The 21,570-nt window shown below is 33.3% G+C and overlaps 2 protein-coding genes across 6 annotated transcripts in view; one reads left to right on the top strand and one right to left on the bottom strand.

The window, feature by feature from the left end:
- Positions 1–21,570, bottom strand: part of HECTD1 (HECT domain E3 ubiquitin protein ligase 1) — an 81,667-nt gene that overhangs the window by 38,278 nt on the left and 21,819 nt on the right. For all 5 annotated transcript variants that reach the window (XM_032481826.1, XM_032481827.1, XM_032481829.1 and 2 more), the window contains exons 3-12: positions 18,508–18,742; positions 15,255–15,482; positions 14,790–15,071; positions 14,420–14,690; positions 13,597–13,673; positions 13,413–13,511; positions 10,653–10,767; positions 9,681–9,855; positions 3,314–3,452; positions 2,953–3,123 (exon numbers count right to left, since the gene is read on the bottom strand). In XM_032481826.1, the coding sequence (XP_032337717.1) occupies positions 2,953–3,123; positions 3,314–3,452; positions 9,681–9,855; positions 10,653–10,767; positions 13,413–13,511; positions 13,597–13,673; positions 14,420–14,690; positions 14,790–15,071; positions 15,255–15,482; positions 18,508–18,742 (1,792 nt within the window). The remainder of the gene's footprint in view (positions 1–2,952; positions 3,124–3,313; positions 3,453–9,680; positions 9,856–10,652; positions 10,768–13,412; positions 13,512–13,596; positions 13,674–14,419; positions 14,691–14,789; positions 15,072–15,254; positions 15,483–18,507; positions 18,743–21,570) is intronic.
- LOC116664216 (translation machinery-associated protein 7-like) lies at positions 15,610–16,194 on the top strand. Its single transcript, XM_032481847.1, has one exon. The coding sequence runs from the start codon at positions 15,610–15,612 to the stop codon at positions 15,841–15,843; it is 234 nt and encodes a 77-aa protein (XP_032337738.1). The 3' UTR covers positions 15,844–16,194.

Genomic DNA, 21,570 nt, shown 5'->3' on the forward strand with positions numbered 1-21,570 from the left:
AAAACAACAATTTGTAAACACTGTTTGCCTAGCCTGGCACCCTAAGAATTTTCATTTTGTTGAACATTTCAATATTAAGAATATTCATCTTGGCATGTTTGTGCATGCATGTGTATATGGGTAAAGCACTTTTAAACTTATAAAGACTTACTATATTTAAAATTTTTTAAAATATGTATCTTTTACATGCTTTTTCCCTGAAGTAGTAGTTAGTTTATAACACTAAAAGAAAATTGTAAAATATGGATTATAAATTTCTCTAAAGTACTTGTGCTCCAGGCCATGACAGATTAACAAGGACAGACTTGACTATCCATTGTAAATAACTAAAAAACTACACAAAATATATTAAAAACCATTTTCAAATACTGGACAACAAGCAACATAGGGTTGTGTGATCCCCTACAAAGTAGAAACAAATAAAGTAAGCCACTTAGGCCCAGATACAGTTTTCTGGCTAAGGTCTTAAGAACAGGGAGCAGAGTCCTTCAATATGAGTTGAGGAAATGAAGATCTGTGTTTGAGGAGACTAAGGCAAAAGGAATATGTGATGGATGAGGTCAGGATTAGGAAGTCAAACAAACAAATAAAAAAACAATTCAGAAATCTGAAAAGTGGTCACCATGACATCTCTACTGAGCACTAGGCCATTCATTTATAGGTGATATTCCATAAAGCTGGGCAAAGAACAATTTGAAAATTAAAAGCTGAACAATTCCCAGAGGTCACACAAGATGGTCAGATATTTGCATTCCAAACAGCCAGAGTGAAAAATCCTCATACCAATAGTTCAAACATTTTCCAAATTTGACAATAACCATAAACCCACAGATCAAAGAAAATTAAACAATCCTGAGCAGAGGTGGACACATACATGCACCCACCAAACTCAGCTAAGTACAGCAAAGTCAAATAGCTAAAGTCTTAAAAATAGTCAGAGGAAAAAAATCTATTATATACAAAGGAACTAAGATGAAAAAATAAGGCAAATATCTCAGTAGAGACTCGGCATGGAAGGTGACAATGGAATATATCTTTAAGTACTAGAAAATGATTAGCCAAGAGTCCTTGTAGACACTGAAAATGTCCATTAAAAGTGAAGACCAAATAAAAATATTTTCAGACAAATAAAATCTCAAAGAATTTTCTGGCTTATCTTTTCATTTTCTAAATAATGTATTTTGAAGAGCAAAAGTTTCATTTTAATGAAGACAATTTACTGATTTTTTTGTTCTTTTATAATACAACCTTGTAAAGCTCTATTTAAGAACTCCTTATCAAGGTTAAAGTCACTAAGATTTTCTTCTTTTTCCTTTAGAAGCCTCGCAATTTTAGACCACACATTCCAGTCTGATTCATTTTCTAATTTTTGTAAATGTAAGACCAAGGTGTCATATTTTTGCAAGTGCTGTTTACTTGTTCAAGCATCATTTTTTTTAACAGATCATCCTTTCCTGATTGAATTACCTTAGCACTTTGAAAATCAATTGACAATATATATGTGGGTCATTATTTTTACACCACTATCACACTTTCTTGATTACTACACCTTTATAAATAAGACTTGAAATCTGCTGGTGTATGTCTTTCAACTTTTTTTTCAAGGTTGCTTTGTCTCTTCTAGGTTCCGACATTTCATACATATGTTAGTATTTGCTTGTTAATTTATACAAAAAGACTGCTGGGATCTGTAATCTCTTTCTTTTTTTATTTTATTGAAGTTTAGTTGATCTACCTATTTCTTGAAGAAAAGAATTCTAGAGGGATGAACCCAGATAATCACTTCTTGTTTTGTTTTGCTTTTTGTTAAATCCCCTGTAATTTAGGAAACACATAGTCACTCACTCAGAATTCTGTGATTACAATCCATACTCTACCATTCTCTCAAAAATACTACTTCTCTGTCACTAATATTTAGGAAGCATTCACTAAGTGTTAGGACTAAATCATTGCTGGCAATTGGTAGAGACAGATAAGGTATATTCTTAATATGCATTCTAAGGGAAGAATTACCAATAGATACTGAAATGAGTGGATAGAAGTTTAATGAGAAAAAGCATATTTATACTGTCTCAAATTATCTCCCTACAAATTACTTATTAATTACAAAAGGAAAAAGAGTAACTTTGCAATGGAGAAAGCTGGCAGAGACAAACACAACCAGCTGATCCAAGTTAACATTATCAGCAGGAGCAAACAGACGTCATGTGCCTTTAAGAAGGCACATTTTACACTTACACTGAGAAGGCTGTAACGTTGCCTCTTTTTGCTAAAAACACACAACCTGAATGTAATCATGAAGAAACATGGCACAAATACAATGTGAGGGTCACTATCCAAATTAAGTGGTTTGTCCTCTTCAAAAAATGCCAAAGCTATGAAAGAAAGGCTGAGAAATGGAACAAACATGACAACTAAATAAAATGTCCTCCTCGACTGGATTCTGGGGGTGGGGTGAGGAGGAGGGGGTGGGAGCGGAGAGGCACGAATTGCTACTAGGGACAGTGACAAATCTGAATAGTCCCTGGATTAGATACAGTTTTCTATAACTATTATATTTCCTGATTTTGATAACTATACTAGGATCATATAAGAGAATGTCCTGGTTTTTTGGTGGAAATTCGAGGTGTAAAAGGAGGCTCTTTGTATCCAGCATCTTTCAAATAAATGTGTTCATAGCACACACACATACGTTTTTGTAAGTAATGAAGCAAATGGGTAAAATATCAGTAATTAGTGATTCTGGACAGAAATGTGCTGATATTCTTCACTTGCAGCATTTCTGCAAGTTTTAAATCATGAACAATATTTTTAAAAGAGAAGTGACCAAATTTTTTAAAATTATAGAACTACTTCATATTGTCATTATTTTGTCAAAGCCCATCATAAGTGGAACTAGATTTCATCAAAAGAAACTCTATTCCTAATACCACTGTAATTAAGACCACTCACTTTTTCAGGCTTTGATTCTTCTTCATTCTCATCATCAGAGGAAGGACCTGCCAACGTTGACACTTTGCTGATCACACCAAGTCTGGCTAGCTGATCCAAAAAAATATCACCACCTTTATCCACTAAATCCCTTATGATCTGCAAAGCCAGCAAGTGGCCATCATCATCGTCCTGGAGAGGGGGAAGGGACAGAAAGAAATTAAGGGAAACATGATAAAAATAAGTTTAGCTTCCTGGAGTAGAAAAATACAATCTGCACAGGCAAAATGATTCAATAAAAGTAGAACAAAAGTTAAATTATTTTACTAATCACTAACGAGACTTAAAACTACAGGAGTTTCAAAAAAGACGAAGAACTGACCTCTTGATCAAGGACAGTTGCAGTGATTTCCACTAGTATTGTAGGCAAATTGTGACCAACATCAGAATCACAAACTTCTTTTAAGAGTGCTTCAGAGCAAAAATGGATCATTTTTCGAATCAGAGCAAGACTTGCTTTCCTTGAAAAGTAAAAAAAAGAATTTTAGGAAGCCACAGTAAGAAGCTAAAATAAAACAAAATCCAATCATATATAAATGAAACTAAAATATCTAAGTTTTAAATACTCTGCTAAATAATGCACTTAATAAAAGAATACAAAAAATTAAGACAATATTAGCAGTAGGTTTATGTAATCTCATTTATTTTCTATTATTAATATATTAAGCTCAATAAAATAAATTACTTTTATAATTTTCTTAAATGTGCTATTTTATATTTAACCAGCATGACTGTTAACATGCCATAATTTTAGAAAATCAAGAGTAATGCAATTACTAAGAAAATAAACAGTATCTATATCCCTAAATACAAAACTATTAACAATTTAAAACACCTGATAGTTTATATGGAAATCAAATTTCAAATTAAGCATTTGTGTTCTTTGTCAAATTTAAAACATGTTCATTACAATTACATTGTCATACAAATTTTTTTTTCAGTATCTTGGGACTGGCTACACCAACATATGCATTTATTACATTTAGAAACTATGATCAGATCACAGAACAATAAATATGTACCATCAGACCAAAACCAAACAAACAGTAGAAAAGGAGCTGAGCCCCACAAAGCTCTTCACAAAGTAGATTTCTAAAGTCTTCACAAGAGACGCCCCCAGCTTGCCTTGCCCCCTGTTCCTTCAGCAACATTTACTGAGTTCAAGGGTTGTACAAGTAGATCCTTGTAACCCCATACCCCTAAATATTCCCACTGTTAACAAACTTGGCATGACTACTTTCCCTTCTATTTATCCACTGCTTTGCTTAGAACATAGGAGATACTCAATAAAGTCAGACAAACTAATCTCACCTTCATAATAAGCAGCTTGTTCTTTGTTGATAAAACCATATTGTATAACTAAAATTTGCTAAGAGAGTAGAACTTAAATGTTCTCTCTCACACACACATAAAAGATAAATACGTGAGGTGATGGATGTGTTAATAAACTAGATGGGGGGAATCCTTTCACAACGTATACATGTATCAAATCACCAAGAAGCACACTTTAAAAATCTTACAATTTTATATGCCAGTTATACCTCAATAAAGCTGGGGGGACAAAAGGGCTGATAATAGCTTGAATCATCATCAGATATGGATGCGCTAATTCACTACAATATTATTAATTTTCTCAAATGTCTAATGGGTAAAAATGACATCAAGTTTCTTTAACATTTTATTTCTTTTTACTAGTAAGGGAATACATTTTTCCCTGTTAGTTTTCTATGTTTCCTCTTGGCTAGATGTCATTGGCTAATTTATTTAAATTGGCTGTTATATTTTGACCAAAAATCTGTATGTGTTCTCTGTATAATGAAGTTAGTACCCCTTGATCATACGTGCTAACAAATATCAGTCTGCTAGACTATTGTGAGGAAAACAAACATATTCGTCACTTCGAAGGCTGTGGGTAATACTGCGGGTAACTACGTTTTTTACATAGAGTAAATTTAAAATGACAGATGTGAGTAACACAAACAACCTTTTAAAGACTTAAAAAAGTCAAGTCTTAAAGTCTTTTAAAGTTAAGTACTATAAACATTCAAGGATTTTTTTTTGTTTTCCTAAGGTTTTTTTTTTTACTAATTTATTTTAAACCAGTCTAGAATTTGTTTAAATATACAATGTTAAGGACTAAGCTGATTTTTTAAATCAAACCCCAAAGCAGATACTCTAATACCATTTAATACATTATATTAATATATAATAGTAACATATCATATAACTTACCATTATAATACATTCAATTCCTACATATAATTGGTTATATTTGGAGGGCTCGTCTACTTCAATGAATTATAAACTATTGTGCTGGTTACCAAAAACATTTAATTACTTAAAGTTTACACTAGCTATTAAGATTTTTCTTTAATAATCTCACCTATTCTTCCAGAAGAACTTTAAGATTTGTCAAGTTCTAAAGTAAATTCTGTAGTTATTTTCTTTCAAACTGCATAATCTATAAATTAATTTTAGAAGAATTTATATCTTTAGATTAATATTCTTATCCTAGAACAGTTTCCCACTGTATCCAACCAAGTCTACTGTTCTCTTAAATTGTGATTTAAAAAAAAAAAGATCCTCAAGGACTTCTGCTGCTAGAAGTGAACTCAATTTTTGTCCAGTTATTGACACTAACTCCAAAGATGTGTATTTACCACACCTCTTCAAAATTTTACGTAGCCTTTCTTCAAAATCAGTGTGATGTCCTCAGTCTAATATTATAGATATATATATCAAATGATCATGTTATATACTTCAAAACTAACACAATATTCTATGTCAATTATATCCCAATAAAAGTAGGAGAAAAATATCTTAGAGAGAATAATCAGGTTTTTACAAAATACAGCATCAGTGAAACTGTTATCCAACTCTGTTTTAAAGTCTTCTCTGATCTGTTATCTGCCTTTTATTTCCTGAACAGACACTGCATAGGCCAATACTGACTGATAATAGCTTAAGTCCATATATATAGACCCTCTTTTAACTGCCTGATCAGAGTACAGATGTTTACTCTTCTGATCAAATTTTAAATTGAAGAGGCAAAAACTTAGATTGTAACTACTGCAACTTGTTTTTTAACATTGCCAAGTAACTTTTTTTAATGAACCATCTTGGGAAGTCTGGGGATGAGTTAAATAGGAGAGGGAGATTGAGTACAAACTTCCAGTTACAAAAATAAATGAATCACAGGGATGAAATGTATAGCATGGGGAACATAGTCAATAACAGTGTAAAAACTATGTACGGTGACAAATGGTAACTAGAATTATTGTGGTTATCATTTTGTAATGTACAGAAATATCGAATCACTATGTTGCACACCTGGAACTAACACAGTGCTGTAGTCATTATACTTCATTTTTGAAAAAAGAAGAAAGAAAACAATGATTCAGAAGCAGAAATGGATGAACTACAAGAAAGAATTTTACAAAAAAAAAAATCTTTTCAGTTAAAAAAGTTAAGAAGAATCATACAATATGATAGATAGCATTTATATAACTCTTTAACTTACAAAATACTGAAATGTATCATTTACAGATAAATTTATATATTTGCTATATACTCCTGCAAAATATTACAAAAATAAAGGAAGCAGGGAAAATATTAACATCCCCCCCAAAAGAACCCAATTGTTAAGAAAAACATTTATGAGAAAATTGGGGAAAATGAATGTTGATCTGATATTTGGCAATATTTTGGAACTATCTTAATTATTTTAGGTGTGATAATGGTATTGCAACTGTGTTAAAAAAGAAAACCCTTTTTAAACTATGAATTTTTTTATTGACATATAGTTGATTTATAATATTATATTAATTTCGGGTGCACAACATACTGATTCAGTATTTTTAAAACTTATACTCCATTTAAAGTTGTTATAAAATATTGGCTATATTCCCTGAGCTTTACAAAAGAACTCTTATTTTTTATGGATATATACAGAAAAATTATGGATAAAACTCAGTCTTGGATGTGCCTCAAAAAACTACAGTTGGGGTGGTATAAATAAAGTAAGATTGGGATGTGTGTTAAAACTTATTGAAGCTGTATGATGGAGTTCATTATACTATTACCTCAACATACAAATATGTTTTAATTTAGCTAATAAAACATTTTTAATAAGCTTATCTTTTTTCAAATACCTCTAAAATATTAGGCACTATGCTAAGCATTTAACACATATTTAATTTTTATTCTCACATCTAAAGAGAATTAAGTATAATTATCTCCATCTTAGAGATGAACCAATTAAGATCAAGAGATTAAGTACAATGCCCATGGTTACCTGTGTATCAAGTGGCAAAACTGGCATCTGGACCCACTTTGAGCTGACTTCAAAGTCTGAGCTTTGAACTAAGACATGCTATCTTACTCACCACAATTAAATGTTAGCTAATTATTACCTGGAAAAATCTAGCATCAAGTATGCTATAACTAAAACTGTGTTTAGACAATCTTCAAACATTTATAAGAATGATAGAAAATAACTATCCATTAAGGGAACTTTGTTATATGGTGGCATACTTTATAATTTTCTGATGACCCTATCATGAAGCAATTCTAACTCCAAATATATCTTAAGATTATCCTGCTCAAAACTGAACCTGCTCATTTCTAAAAATGATTTAAATCTTTTATAAAACAACAAACAAAGTGACCCCACTAACATTTACCCCTCTGTAGCTATCTGGGGAAGAATAAAAACTAAGCTCTTAAATGTTCACAGTGAATTATTTTACTGTCACTTTTCTCCTATTTAAAGCAAACTGCTTTCACTTTAATGTCAACTCATTACACTGGTATTTAAGGCACTTGAACCCTACAAAACTACATGTTATAAGACCTCTTGAACTTAAAATGACCAAAATCAAATTCTCAACCACTGAACCAAAATTTTGGCATTCATTCTTCACCCCTTCCTTTCCTTTATCACTCACATCCAACTGGTGGTCATCAACCCCACCCTATTGGTGGGTGAATTTGTTCCCACCAATCCAGTCCCTTTGCAACTGTCTGAGTTCACACTGGCAATTAACACTTAAGTAGTCTGTTTTCATTCTTGTCCTCCAATCCTTTTCTTCACCAGGATGCCAAAGTGATCTTTATAAATCATAAATTTGACTGTGACAAATTTCCTCACAAATCTTTAATGATCCTGCTTTAACTGTGAGGTAAAGTCCACACTCATTACCTAGACCACAAAGGTCTTCATAGGTCATAAAACACTCTTGTCTACTTTTTTAACATTATTCATTAAGCTATGCAAACATATCCCACATTCCATTAATACCAAAATACTTCCAAACTGCTAACAAAACACACTCATTCAATCATTCAGTAAATATCCATTGAGGATCTACTAAATATCAAGCCCTATTCTCTATCTCCTGATATTTGTAGGAATACAGCAGGACACAAGGCCAGCTCTAAAGGAGCTTTAGAGGGGAGACAGACAATAAAACAAACAAAAAAGTAAAAGGACAGAAAGATTTCAGACAGTGTAAACTCTGTAAAGACAGTAAAACATCATGATCCATGTAATAAAAAATGTCCTACAGGTCAATATAAATTAGGTGGCCAAACAATGGATGTAGCATTTGAACTGAGACCTGAAAATATGAAGCAATCAACCATTCAAAAGACATGGGGACAGAAAGCTTCCAATAAGGGAAATATATGCAAAAGCCCTAAGGTAAGGAGATGTACGTGCCAGCATAGTGTAAGTATAGTGGACTAGGGGTTAGACAATACTAAATGAGGTTAGAGAGCTGGGCGGGACTTATACAAGACCTTGCAAGCCCAAGTGTTAAGGCATTAGGTTTTAGTGAAGGCCAACTGGCAGCTACCAGAGGGTTTAAATCAGAAAGTGATGACAATTTTTATTTAAAAAAATATTTCAGCCTAATATGTAGGAGCAAATTGTAGAGGGATAAGAGAGAAAGCGAGGAGAAAGACTAGTTTAAAGGCAACTGCAGTAGTCCAACTACAGACTACGGTATCTTGGACCAGAGTATTAGCAGCAGATGGATAGAAACAGCAGACTATGGATGGAGAGCCACCAGGATCTGCACCAAGATGAACTGACTCATACCTCCATGTCTGTACATACTGTTGCCCACGGATCCTTCCAAATCTGTCTGCCTAGAAAATCTCCAAGTATCCTTTAAACTCCAATTTAAATCTCACTTCTGCATAAAATCTCCAATTTACCCAGCCCAATTAGTTGTTAAATCCTCCATATTCTCAAGGAATATATGTCTAATCTATCACTTACCACTCTATATTATTACTTGCATCTTCCTCACTAGCGTACAAGGATACAGTAAACAAGGGCCAAGTTTTACTTCTCTGGGTAACTCCTCCAATGGCCATCCTACACTGACTCTACCAAAAAGGCCTCTATAAAGCTCAATAAATGTTTGCTGTACTTACACAAATTTCTCTGGTTGATATGCAGAAAGCTATGAAAACTGTGTTAGACTAGTCTTCTTGAATTTCTAAACTCCTTCTCTTAAGGCAGATCATCAGAAGGAAAGATTTAACTCTCTAATCTAATTTTCATTCTTACCATACCTTTTCAATATTGAAATAAACCTCAGATCTTTCTGGAAAAGGGAGATAAATAAAACTATGTAATTGGCATAACTGAGCTAGTAAATACAAATAGTATGAATAACTACCTTATTGAAGGCAGCATAGTCTGCTGAAATGTTTGTGCAAATACTGGCAGTAACCTTTTCAAGTATATGGGTGCCATTTCTGGATCTCCTTTCGGCTCATTACATTCTTCTTCATCTTTGTTTGTATCTTTCTTTTTCTTATCATCTCCTTTATTAACTGGACACATCCAATCACCTGCAGACACATATTGTTCAATAGAATACTTCTTTGAAAAATTTTTCTTTCAATGAAAAAATATTAAGACGTACCCAACTATAATTACCCCTAATTAACAATAATTAAACAGAAACTAGAGGAGAGGGAGGGTATAGCTCAATGGAAGAGAATGTACTTATAGGCCATGCATGAGGTCCTAGGTTCAATCCCCAGTACTTCCATTAAAAAATTAATTAAATAAAAACCTAACTACCTCCCCCACCAAAAAAAAAAGACTGATTAAAAAAAAGTAAATAAATAAAACTTAAAATAAGAAAAATTTTAATTAAAAAAAAAAGCCCAAATATTAGAATGTTGTATCTACCAAAGGTGTTTGTAAAAATACTAAAGAACGTTAGTGCCTCCAATTAGCTGAATCACAACTTAAGGAGATAATTCTGGATACTCTACTTGATTCCAAAAAATATTTCACAGAGACTCTGCATTCATCTATTCTGTGAAAACTTACTGGTCAAAATACTTGATCTATACAGTAAACAAATATTATTTATCACATTCCCATACTCCTCAAACTTTTGATTTCGTCATTCTAGAATCATGCAGCCATAGTCTCAAAACAGTATACCATTAAAGGCTTATCAAATGTCAGGGTTTCTGTGTTTATTTATATTATATTTTATTACATTCATAATTATTTGACTTTATAGGAATGGTTTGTTTACATAATGTTAATATGTCTAAAAAATCTACTTCTATGGAAATGAAGCTGAAAAATAATAGCAGATGGCTTAAAAGGAAAGATTTTTATCACTCACCTGGAGATTGAAGAATAGCTACCACTTCACTATGGCCCCTTTCCCGAGCTTTATCTAATGGCGTTTTCCCATCTTCATCTCTCAGATCTGGGTTGGCACCATGCCTTAAGAGAGTCTAGAAAACAAAAGCATTTAATTTGGATAAAACAATTAACATCTTATTTCTTCAATATCCAACTCTGTAACCATTAGATCGCACCCATATACTTTAGATTGCAGACTTACAGAATTACTTAATCAAGCAAGTACCAATTCAAATCTCTGCCTTTGCACATAACACCTTAAAAGCAGTTTATCTGTATCTTGAAAAAACTATGGATTAATTTCAAATTAATGGATTAACACCTCAAATTAAGTACGTTCACATCTGAACCTGTCATCTTCCTCAAACTCCTCTTCCCAATTTCTTTATTTTACCAGAGGTACTAGTATTCAGTTTGTGATCATCCTCATCATTTCCTATATACTATGAATTACCAAGTTAAATCTATTCTTCCAGAATGAACTACAAAATTTAGGTCTTAAATACTAATTTACCAATTTTAAATGGACACTGGATTCTCTCCCTGGCAGACTGTAAGCTCTTTTGAATAGAGAACACATCTCATGCTTTTCCTATTCATAATTAATCACTTTTGATTCAAAGTCATCAATATTTATGTATCTACACACAATGCTGTCATCTGTGCCATAAAGAGTTTAGTGACACAACATTTCTGAGAGTGCTCCTCCAACAGACAAGATTTTTCATTCAAGTTACTAAAATCTATTTCACAGTTTTGTTGCATGAACAAGTAATGATAACTATGCTGCATTTCTATCTGGCCAACAGCAATTATAAGACTTTCCTATTTAAAAGATGTTAAGGGAGGAGGATATAGCTCAGTGGTAGAGTGCATGCCTAGTATGCACAAGGTCCTGGGTTCCATCCCTACTACCTCCATGAAATGAATAAATAAATAAATCTAATTACCCTCTCCCACCAAAAATAAAAGAGAAAAAGAAAAGACGTTAAAATGTGTATGGGGGTGTGTGTGGGAATAAATGCTTACTGTGTACTACCTATTCTATCATTATTAGTAATGGCAACCATAGCTCACTGTGGGCTGATGTATAATCAAGATAGGTTAAGGTTAGTTACAATTCATTTGGCTCATTCTTTCCCACTCAGCTACCCATAACTGTAAACTAGCATAGGTCAAAAACAAAGGCTCAATAAAAATTTTACCATCCTTAGAGGCATCATTCTCTCTAAAAATTAAACACGTCAAACTGACAGAATTTGGGCTTGAGAAGACCACCTTTTTCAGGTTAGAAAGCTAAGTTACTAACAAAAATTTTCTTACAATGTAAAGATGAAAATAGCAACTGCCATTTAAATACCTACAATGTGCCAAATACTATACATATAAATGCTTTTCATGTATTTTTTTTCTAATCATCACAATAATAATGCTAGGAGTATACATACTTTTTACTAATAAAACGGTACATTGCTGTACATCAGAAACTAACGCATTATATAGATCAACAATACTTCAATTAAAAAAAAATAAAATGAGAAATAAAACAAAACTGTAAGTCAAACTTGAGAAACTGAACACAGCCACACAGCCTTTTTTGTTAATGAGTTGAGATTTGAATCCGGGTGTCCCTGTCTTCTTAGCAATGCATTATGACAAATTACTTCACAATATGAAGATTCTAGAGACTAGATCATACATTTGGTTCAATCTTCATCATTTGACTTTTCTGGACCTCACTTTCTCCTAACTGTGAAAAAAACGCTACAGCAACAATGGAAAACAGTATGGAGATTCCTCAAAAAATTAAAAATAGAACTACCATATGACCCAGGAATTCCACTCCTGGGCCAAAGAAAATGAAGAAAATGAAGATACTAATTAGAAAAGATATATGCACCCCTATGTTCACTGCAGCATTATTTACAATAGCCAAGATTTGGAAGCAACCTAAATGCCCATCAATAGATGAATGGATAAAGAATATGTGGTATATGTATACATTGAAATATTACTCAGCCATAAAAGAGAATAAAATCTTGCCATTTGCAGCAACATGAATGGACCTAGAAGGTATTATGCTAAATGAAACGTCAGAGAAAGACAAATACTGTATGATTTCACTTATATGTAGAATCTAAAAAACAAAACAAAGGAATAAATATAATAAAATAGGAAAAAAAAATTCTCCAAAGTCCTTTGCTAATGCCTTTTTTGTTAGAATCCAAGAGTTTTTTGTAAGAGTCAAGGATACTGATTCTTCTGCAAACAGAATATTTACTATATTGACAAAGAAAAACAATAAAAACATGTGTAAAGTTATTCATTGCCAAGAGTAAGAAATTGGAGTAAAAAGAAAAGTTTTCAGCAACAGGTGACTGGTTGAATAAACTTGCAGTACATTCACACAGGGTAAGTATACAGATGTAAAAAAGCTCTCTATATACTAATAGGAAGAGGCCTTCATGTATATTGTTAAATGACAAAAGCAAAGTATAGATCAGTGTATATATCACATTTTGTCTAAACATACACATTTATTTTTGCTTGTATCTATATTAAGAAACAATGAAAAGATAAACAAAAAACCAATTAAAAACACCTATAGCAGGCAAGGGAAAATGGAGAGAATGGAGTTACCATGGAAGCACATCTTATCAGAATAAAAGTTTTTATTTCATTCTAGTTTTGGAACCATGTAAACAATAAATTAATAATTTAAAAGCCTGGATTTTACCTTTGCTACTTGAGGTCTTCCGAAACATGCAGCATAATGTAAGGATGACGACCTTTGACCCCTATTAACATCAGCACCTCTTTCACAAAGAAATTCTACCTGTAAAATGATGAAGAGTCATAAAGTTGCCCTACTAATATTTCTAACTCTGATTTAAAACATTAGCTTTTATTTATTAGCTTACCATTTCTTGAGTTCCAAAAGCAGAGGCCCAGTTTAATAGAGTCTGACCCACATCATCCATAAAATTTACTTCAAAGGCTGAAAGTTTGAAGGGAAAAAATTAATGTTTGAAAGCCAACAAAATAATAATAAACTTTTCTAAAGTGGGAACCATTTAGAAATTGTTATTAATAATCACTAAATAGAGAGCCCATTTTAAACATTTAGGTCAACTATGAAGTAGTAAATAATCAGCAAACAAATTCTCCTAAGAAAAAGTATTCTAAAATGTTTAAATCCCCAAGGATTCACAAGGCTTTAAGCCTTAAAAATAAACATAAAATAAGAAAAAAATTTACAAAATATGTAATAAAACTCAAGAGTACTATGTGCCTCATAACATAAATATGGAAAAGAACTAAACCACATCTATAATCAAAAGAAAACAAAAGACAAGTCGGATGACCCAGAGGCATCTTTCACCAACTTCACTTCATGAAGCAGTCTAAAAACATTTACTATATATTATGATGATTCACTGTGTCAGTTTCCATTAATCTTGGGAAAACAACAGCCCTAAATTCAATCTGTAGTTAACCTTAGAATTGGTATGATCTGCTTCTGGCAATCAAACAGGTAAATGTCATTTACTTATTCAACAAACATTTACTCAGGTCTTACTATGCACCAGGCTGATAATTTATATACATGGAGAGAGGAGAGGATATGGAAGAGGCTGGCCATTCTGTTATCTGACGTAACTGCTAAAAATACAAGAAACTAGAAATTGCCTATATAATTCCTTATCTCAGTTTTCTCTTTATATTAAAAAAAAAATTTCCAACCTCCTGTGTCAATTGCATCTATAAGTGCATCAGTGTCTTTACTTCGAATACAGTCTATAAGCTGCCGATGTGACCGCTCTCCAGAACTATCCAATCTCCGGAGTCCTGGGATTCTGCCCGTGGATCCAGCACTAGACTTTGGTAAAGCCTTTCGTCCTTCAAATAATAGCACCAAGAGAAGATCAACCAAACGCATGGTATCAAGCACACATCTTTCATCACCCTGCAATGCACTTTCAATTGAATCCGGAAGCTCTGACCTCAGAAGATCCTGGAAAGAGAATGGGGGGAAATGAGTTTAATATATTTGCATTATACAAAAATACTTCTTCTGAAAGATTAAAAATCTGAGATTCAAAAATAGTCTTACGTGTGTTACTACTGGAGAGCCTCTGCAAAGTGTTGAGAGGAGACTGACAATTGTTGACACTTGGTTACTCAATTTGGAATCTGCAGCTGTGGAAGGCGCTCCTGAGGTGCTGCGACCTGGTTTGCAAGCTGATGATGGCCCTGACACAGTACCACCAGCAGCAGCCATTCTAGACAATAGCTCCTCAGTTAATCCATGCTTGGCTAATGGAGCTGGGTCAACACCACGACGGGTAAATCGGTCAGCTAGTGATGCAAAACATCGCAGAGCTCCATCTGAAACCTAATGATGTAAAGAATATACCCCAAATAGGGATGCAAAGTTATACGCAGATTTTCAACTATGCAGAGGGTCAGCACCCCTAACCCTCATGTTGTTTAAGGGTCAACTGTATATCATAGTTATAAATAGTGGACACTATAAAATCATTTTTTGAAAACAATGTATGCAACAGTGATTATTTACCTGATGATCTTCATGTTTTAATAAACTAGACAGAGATTCTACACAAATTTCCAAAGAAGAATCTTGAGGTTCCATTTTGCCACAGAGTCTTGATACCACAGCCATGGCAGAGTGCAAGGTATCTTTATGAACCAGGTGCCCACTGTCACGAATGAAGGTAAGCACACAATTCAAACCACCAGCCTCGAAGACTGCTCCTGACTCACGAGTGCATATCAGTTCTAACACCTACAATAGTAAAACAAAATTAACAACAACAAAAAAGCCCGATTTTAATTTTCTAGAATCACAGAATTTATTTATTGGTAGCCACATTTTTAAAAGGGCAGGGTCTGAGATAGAGGTGGCAGGTGCCATGTCTGGCTGTGAAGGTAGCAAGAAGAAACCCCTGAAGCAGTCTAAGAAGGCAGCCAAGCAGATGGACAAGGAAGATAAGGCATTCAGAGACAGAAAGAAGAGTAGAAAAAAGGAGCTACAAACAAAAGCTGTGGTAAAGAGTTCCCTGGCCACAGGTGGAATTAAGAAGTCTGGCAAAAAGCTGTTCCTTGTGCCTGAGGCAATGGCGATCCTTAATTCCATTCCTGCTTAAACATCTGGATTCCTTTCCATAACACCTGTTGCCACCTGTAGCTAGAATGAAGTGCTGACTTGAAGCCTGTTGTACACTTAAGAAACTTTTGTTAAAAAAAAAGTGAAGCAAAACAGAATAAATTAATTTTAATATTGTATTTTATTTAGCCCAATACATTCTAGGTGTCATTATTTCAACATATAATCAATATAGAAATTATTGATATATTTTACATTCTTTTGTGCAATAAGTCTTCAAACTTCCATGTATATTTTATTCACAACACATCTTAATTTGGGGTAGCCACATCTGAAGTGTTCAACAGTCATATATAGCTACAATATTGGACAGTACAGGTTTAGGTGGTGAAACCTGAATGGCACGGTAAGAAATACAAGTAATTTAGCAAAAGATTTTAAAGGTCCTAGACATTAAAAAAATATATATTTCAACAAATGCCAGCTGTTACATTATTCATCATCCTCACACTTACTCTATGAATATTAAGACATTAAAAATCAGCTTTTATTTTCTAAATTATATTGATGTTTAACGTGTTCAGGTAGAATGCATTAACAAGATCCATAGGTCTTACAGGCATATCAGAAATTTACACTTTATTCTGTAAGCAAGAAAATGTTTTAAGCAGGGAAATGACATGATCAGATTTCCAGTTAATACTGTGGCACATGGGGGACAGGGAGACTGTAGACACACATGCAAAAATTCAAGCATTAATATTCAAGAGAGGATGAGGGCTTAACTAAGGAAAAAAGAGCAGGAACAAACAGGAAGAAATAAACTAGAAAAGCACTTGATAATTAAATGTGTGGAATAGAAAAAAGGAAATAAAAGACAAAGCACTGGTTTTTGTCTTAAGTGATTGGGTACAAGTTGATGCCACTAATCAAGATAAGAGCTTATCTGTAATGAAAAATAATGAATTCACAAATTCAGGTGATACGTCCAACAGGCTTCTGAATATGGACTCAAGAGAGAGGTCAGTTCTAGAGATAAAGATGTGAAGAATAAACACACACACACACACACATACATACATATATATGGTATTGATGCTCAGAGTTGAGACTGTCAAGGCAAAGTTTATATAGTTTTAAGAAGGTAAAACAGAATTTTAGGAAATACAATTAAAGAATGAATTAAAAAATCTGCCAAAAAAAACCCAAAAAACAAAAAACAAAAAAAACCTGAGAAAGGGAGAGCAAGGTGTTAACAGAAAAGAAAGAGGTTGAAAATACAGGTCAGTGAATAAGCAATAGAGCAAAATCCCAGTCCTGGAAGAAAACTGAAGTGATGTGATCAAGAGAGGGCTGAGAGGGTGAAAAGCTCTGAACAGAAAAATGAATACCTCTTCCTTTGAGACCAGACACAGACAGAAATAAATCTATAAACACAGATGCAGAAAGTCAAACAGTAACACATAAAAAAGCAACTCTCAAAGCAGAGGGAAGATATTTTCAGGGATCCTTGAAGTTAAAACATTTCTCATAATACTGTACCAGTAATTGTCTTTTTCTTTCTTATTTTCTTAGGAGTGTAGGGCAGAGTTTCCCAAAAGTTATATGAAGTGTGATATAGCAACAGACTGAATGCAGAAACAGATATGAGGATCTGCCGTCTTCTATTAAGCCAGGTATTTTAAAGGAGACTTGCGAAAATGCTTAACAATGCTACTCACTAATTTTCTCTTCAGGAAATAGTCATTTTCATTAAAAATGTAATGTATGTTAACACATAATGAGTTTGTTATTTTATGATAAATTAATAAATATTTTAAAATTTCCACTTTTAATATCTAATATGGCAAATATAAATAAATATTGCTCCCTGGGCTCCTCAATAATTTAAGACTTGCAAAGGGATCCTGAGACAAAAAATTGTGAAATCTGCTGACCTAGAGCAGTAAGAATCATAAAAAGAATGAAACAAAAATCATAAAAGAGTATCATATCAAATAATGTGTTCAAGTAGTTCCAATAAACTACTGACCAGTACTGATGCTTTTAAAGTCACATAAAATTTATAATTCATCCTCTCAGGAATAAAACAAAACAGCCAACTCTAAAGGATATACAGCAAAATAGTTAAATCCACGGGCCCTAGAACCAGACAAATCTACTCTTGGAATCTTGGCTCTCTGCCACTATTTTTATTACCCCAAGCAAGTTACTTAAACTTGGTATGCTTGAATTTCTTTCACCTATAAAATAAAAGTGATGATATTAGTGGCACCTACCTTATATAGGACTGTCATGAAGATTAAATGAGTTAATACATGCAAAGTGTTTAAAATAATGCCCAGCACTGCTGGCATCAGTATTAGTTGTCATGGTTATTGTTGTTACTATATGCATACAAAATTGTTTGGGGTGAGAACAGGGATAACCTATCTTACAGTGTTAGTGGCTAACAGAAACCAAAAAGCATTGAGGCAACACAGAAGAGCATATTAGTGACCTACAATTTTCCTTCAAAGATTAGATTTCTTTTCCCAAGTCCTATGAGTTCTCCTTTGGTACCACAAGGACTGTGACTTCCACTATTCTTAACCACTCTCAAAAAGTAAGACTGATGATGGAAAGAATTCAATATTTTTTTTCAAAATATACTTTTTATTCTCTAAGTGATCTTATAATGGCCCAACAAATCATTAAGACTTACCTTTACACATTGTTCAGCTAAATCTCTGCTAGTTCTGTTGTTAAGTTCAACCACAACCAAACGATTGCAGAGCGCTTTTATAGCTCCATCTACTCCAACAATCCTTCGGGTGCATTCTGCAGATACGTCCAGGTAGTATGTTATGGCACGGGCTGTCACCTCTAACACATTGTCTGGAGCACTTTCATCAAGAAAAATTTTGCAGAGGGCTGGCAAGAAAGTGCGAGGAGGACATCTGTAGTGAAAGAAATCACATTACACCTAGGATTACTAAATTCTTAACATCAAAAAATTAACAAAATAACATAATAAAAACTATAATATAATACATGCTCAATACTGTGTTTGCATGTGTATTAGGTAATATTTCTCACATTGCTTCTGCTACCATAGTAATAATACTCACATGCTAATTTCATCCTTGCCGAAAATATCAACTTGTAAAGTTTAAAGTAGCAGGATTAACTTGAAACCATGTAGTACAAAAATTCTTATTCAGTACTCAGCTCAAACATCAACTGCTCTGTAAAACCTTCTCTAACCTTCCCAAATAGTTAAGTGGCACTTTCTTGTTCCTAAAACCTCATTAAAACAGTGCCCACGCTGTTTAATATATCATTTTATTCCCTTATTTACATTAAGCGTTTCTGAATGCCAAGCACATCGTTCAATTCATATTTTATGGGAACAAGTGCTGATGTGAGGTTTAACAGACCAAAGTAAAACACAGAAAGACACCTGTGTAACCTTTCTGGTCCTGTTTCCTCATTTGTAAAGCAAAGCAAATACCTAAACAATGCCTACTTTATATGTATGTTATGTTTATATGTATGTATGTTAGTTGAAATTATATACATTAAACACTTAGTACCTTGGCACCATATTAAACTAACTTCAGTTGCCCTTTCCTCCTATGCAAAGCTAACGCCTGCTGTTTAAACTTGCATAAGACAGTTTTATCAAAAGCAGATTTTGCTTTTTTATCAATATTTTATCAACACTTATATTATAAAAGACCATAAATTACATTTAGTAGAAATCTCAGTAATATGACAACAAATACTTTAACTTCTCTGCATAGACTAAACTTTAAAAGGGCTACAGAAAACACAAAAGACACTACAGTTGTCCCTCAGTATCCAAGAGGGATTGAGTTCAGGCCTCTCTGTCCTCACCATGGATACAAAAATCTGCAGATGCTCAAGTCCCTTATATTAAATAATACAGATACAGAGAATACGTGGATACAGAGGGCTGATTGTACTCTTTAACATTTCAGTGGAACTATTTTTCCTCCAATTTTTAGAGTGTGTATATCTTTAGTAGCTTTTAAAAAATATTTGTATGTGGCCGGCAGGCATATGAAAAGATGTCCAATGTAACAAATTATTAGAGAAATGCAAATTAAAACTACAATGAGGTTTCATCTCACACCAATCAGAATGGCCATCATTAAAAAGTCTACATATAATAAATGCTGGAGGGTATAGGATAAAAGAATCCTCCCACACCATTTGGTGGGAATACAAATTGGTGCAGCCACTATAAGAATAGTACAGAAGTTCCTTAAATAACTAAAAACAGAGTTATCATATGATCCAGCAATCCCATTCCGGGGCATATATCCAGAGACAACTCTAACTCGAAAAGATACACGCACCCCTATGTTCACAGCAGCACTTATTTACAATAGCCAAGACATGGAAGCAACCTAAATATCCAGATGACTAGATAAAGAAAGAGTGTGTGAGTGTGTGAGTGTGTGTGTGTGTGTGTGTGTGTGTGTGTGTGTATAAATACTATTCAATCATAAAAAAGAATGAAATAAGGCCATTTGCAGCAACATGGATGGACCAAGAGATTATCATATTAAGTGAAGTAAATTAGAGAAAGACAAATATCATATGATACCACTTATATGTGGAATAAAGAAAAGATACAAATAAACTTATCTACAAACTGGAAACAGACTCACAGAAAACAAACTCTGATTACCAAAGGGTAAAGGGGCCAGGAAGGACAAATTAGGAGTTTGAGATTAACATATACACAAACTACAATATATAAAATAGATAAACAACGAGGACCTACTGTATAGCACAGGGAACTATATTCAATAACTTACAGTAACCTATAATGGAAAAGAATCTGAAAAATATATTATATATGTATATGTATACGAACCACTCTGCTATACACCTGAAACTAACACAAAATTATAAATCAACTATACTTCAATGAAAATCATCTGAAAAATCTACATGAATGTCAAAGAACCTGTATCCTTCAGTGTCTGCTTGGATGATGTTCACTTAAGGGGTTCAGCAGCCGTAATATTATCAAAGATTTTAGAAAACCTCTTGCATTCAATGATTGACCAGTCACTGATTAAATACAGGTGGTTTTTATTAGCCAGCATCACTGGCAACTTATGTCACATAGTCACTTGTAATTTTTCTTTTCTTTTCTTTTTAATAACACTATTCAGTTCATGGCATACTATCATCATTTTGTGAAAGACTTTTTAAAAATTTTATTCTGTGGATTTCTATTTCCTCATCTTCCAATTCTTTTTTTCCCCCACCCATAAGTCATTTATCTGGAGTAACAAGTAAGTATCTTTTCAATCCAAATTCTATATTTTTATTGAGATACTTCTTTTAAAAAACATTTTATTTATTATTGTATTATTTAATTATTTTATTTGGGGGGTAATTAGGTTGATTTAGTTTTAGAGGAGGTACTGGGGATTAAACTCAGGACCTGGTGCATGCTAAGCATGTGCTCTACCACTTGAGCTATACCCACCCCCCTTACTTGTAACTTTTCTAAGGAAGAAATGCTTTTAAGACTAGGTTATGGGAGATACTCCACCAGTTCTCAGGTAAGATCAGAAGACTAGCTAGCTATTAGAATCTGAAAGCATTTTTGCCACTATCTACATTGGCATAAGTAGTAAACTGAAAGAAAAGACTGTAAGAGTGTTAATACTATTAAGGAACAACACAGTCTTTTAAAAAGTAATGTTTTTTTCCTTAGAAAACAGTAGCTTTTGAATAAAGA

Source organism: Camelus ferus, chromosome 6, assembly GCF_009834535.1.
Source record: "Camelus ferus isolate YT-003-E chromosome 6, BCGSAC_Cfer_1.0, whole genome shotgun sequence".
Lineage (NCBI taxonomy): Eukaryota > Metazoa > Chordata > Mammalia > Artiodactyla > Camelidae > Camelus > Camelus ferus.

Coding starts and splice junctions, on each gene's coding strand:
- LOC116664216 (XM_032481847.1), top strand. CDS start 15,610: ATGTCTGGCTGTGAAGGTAGCAAGAAGAAACCCCTGAAGCAGTCTAAG.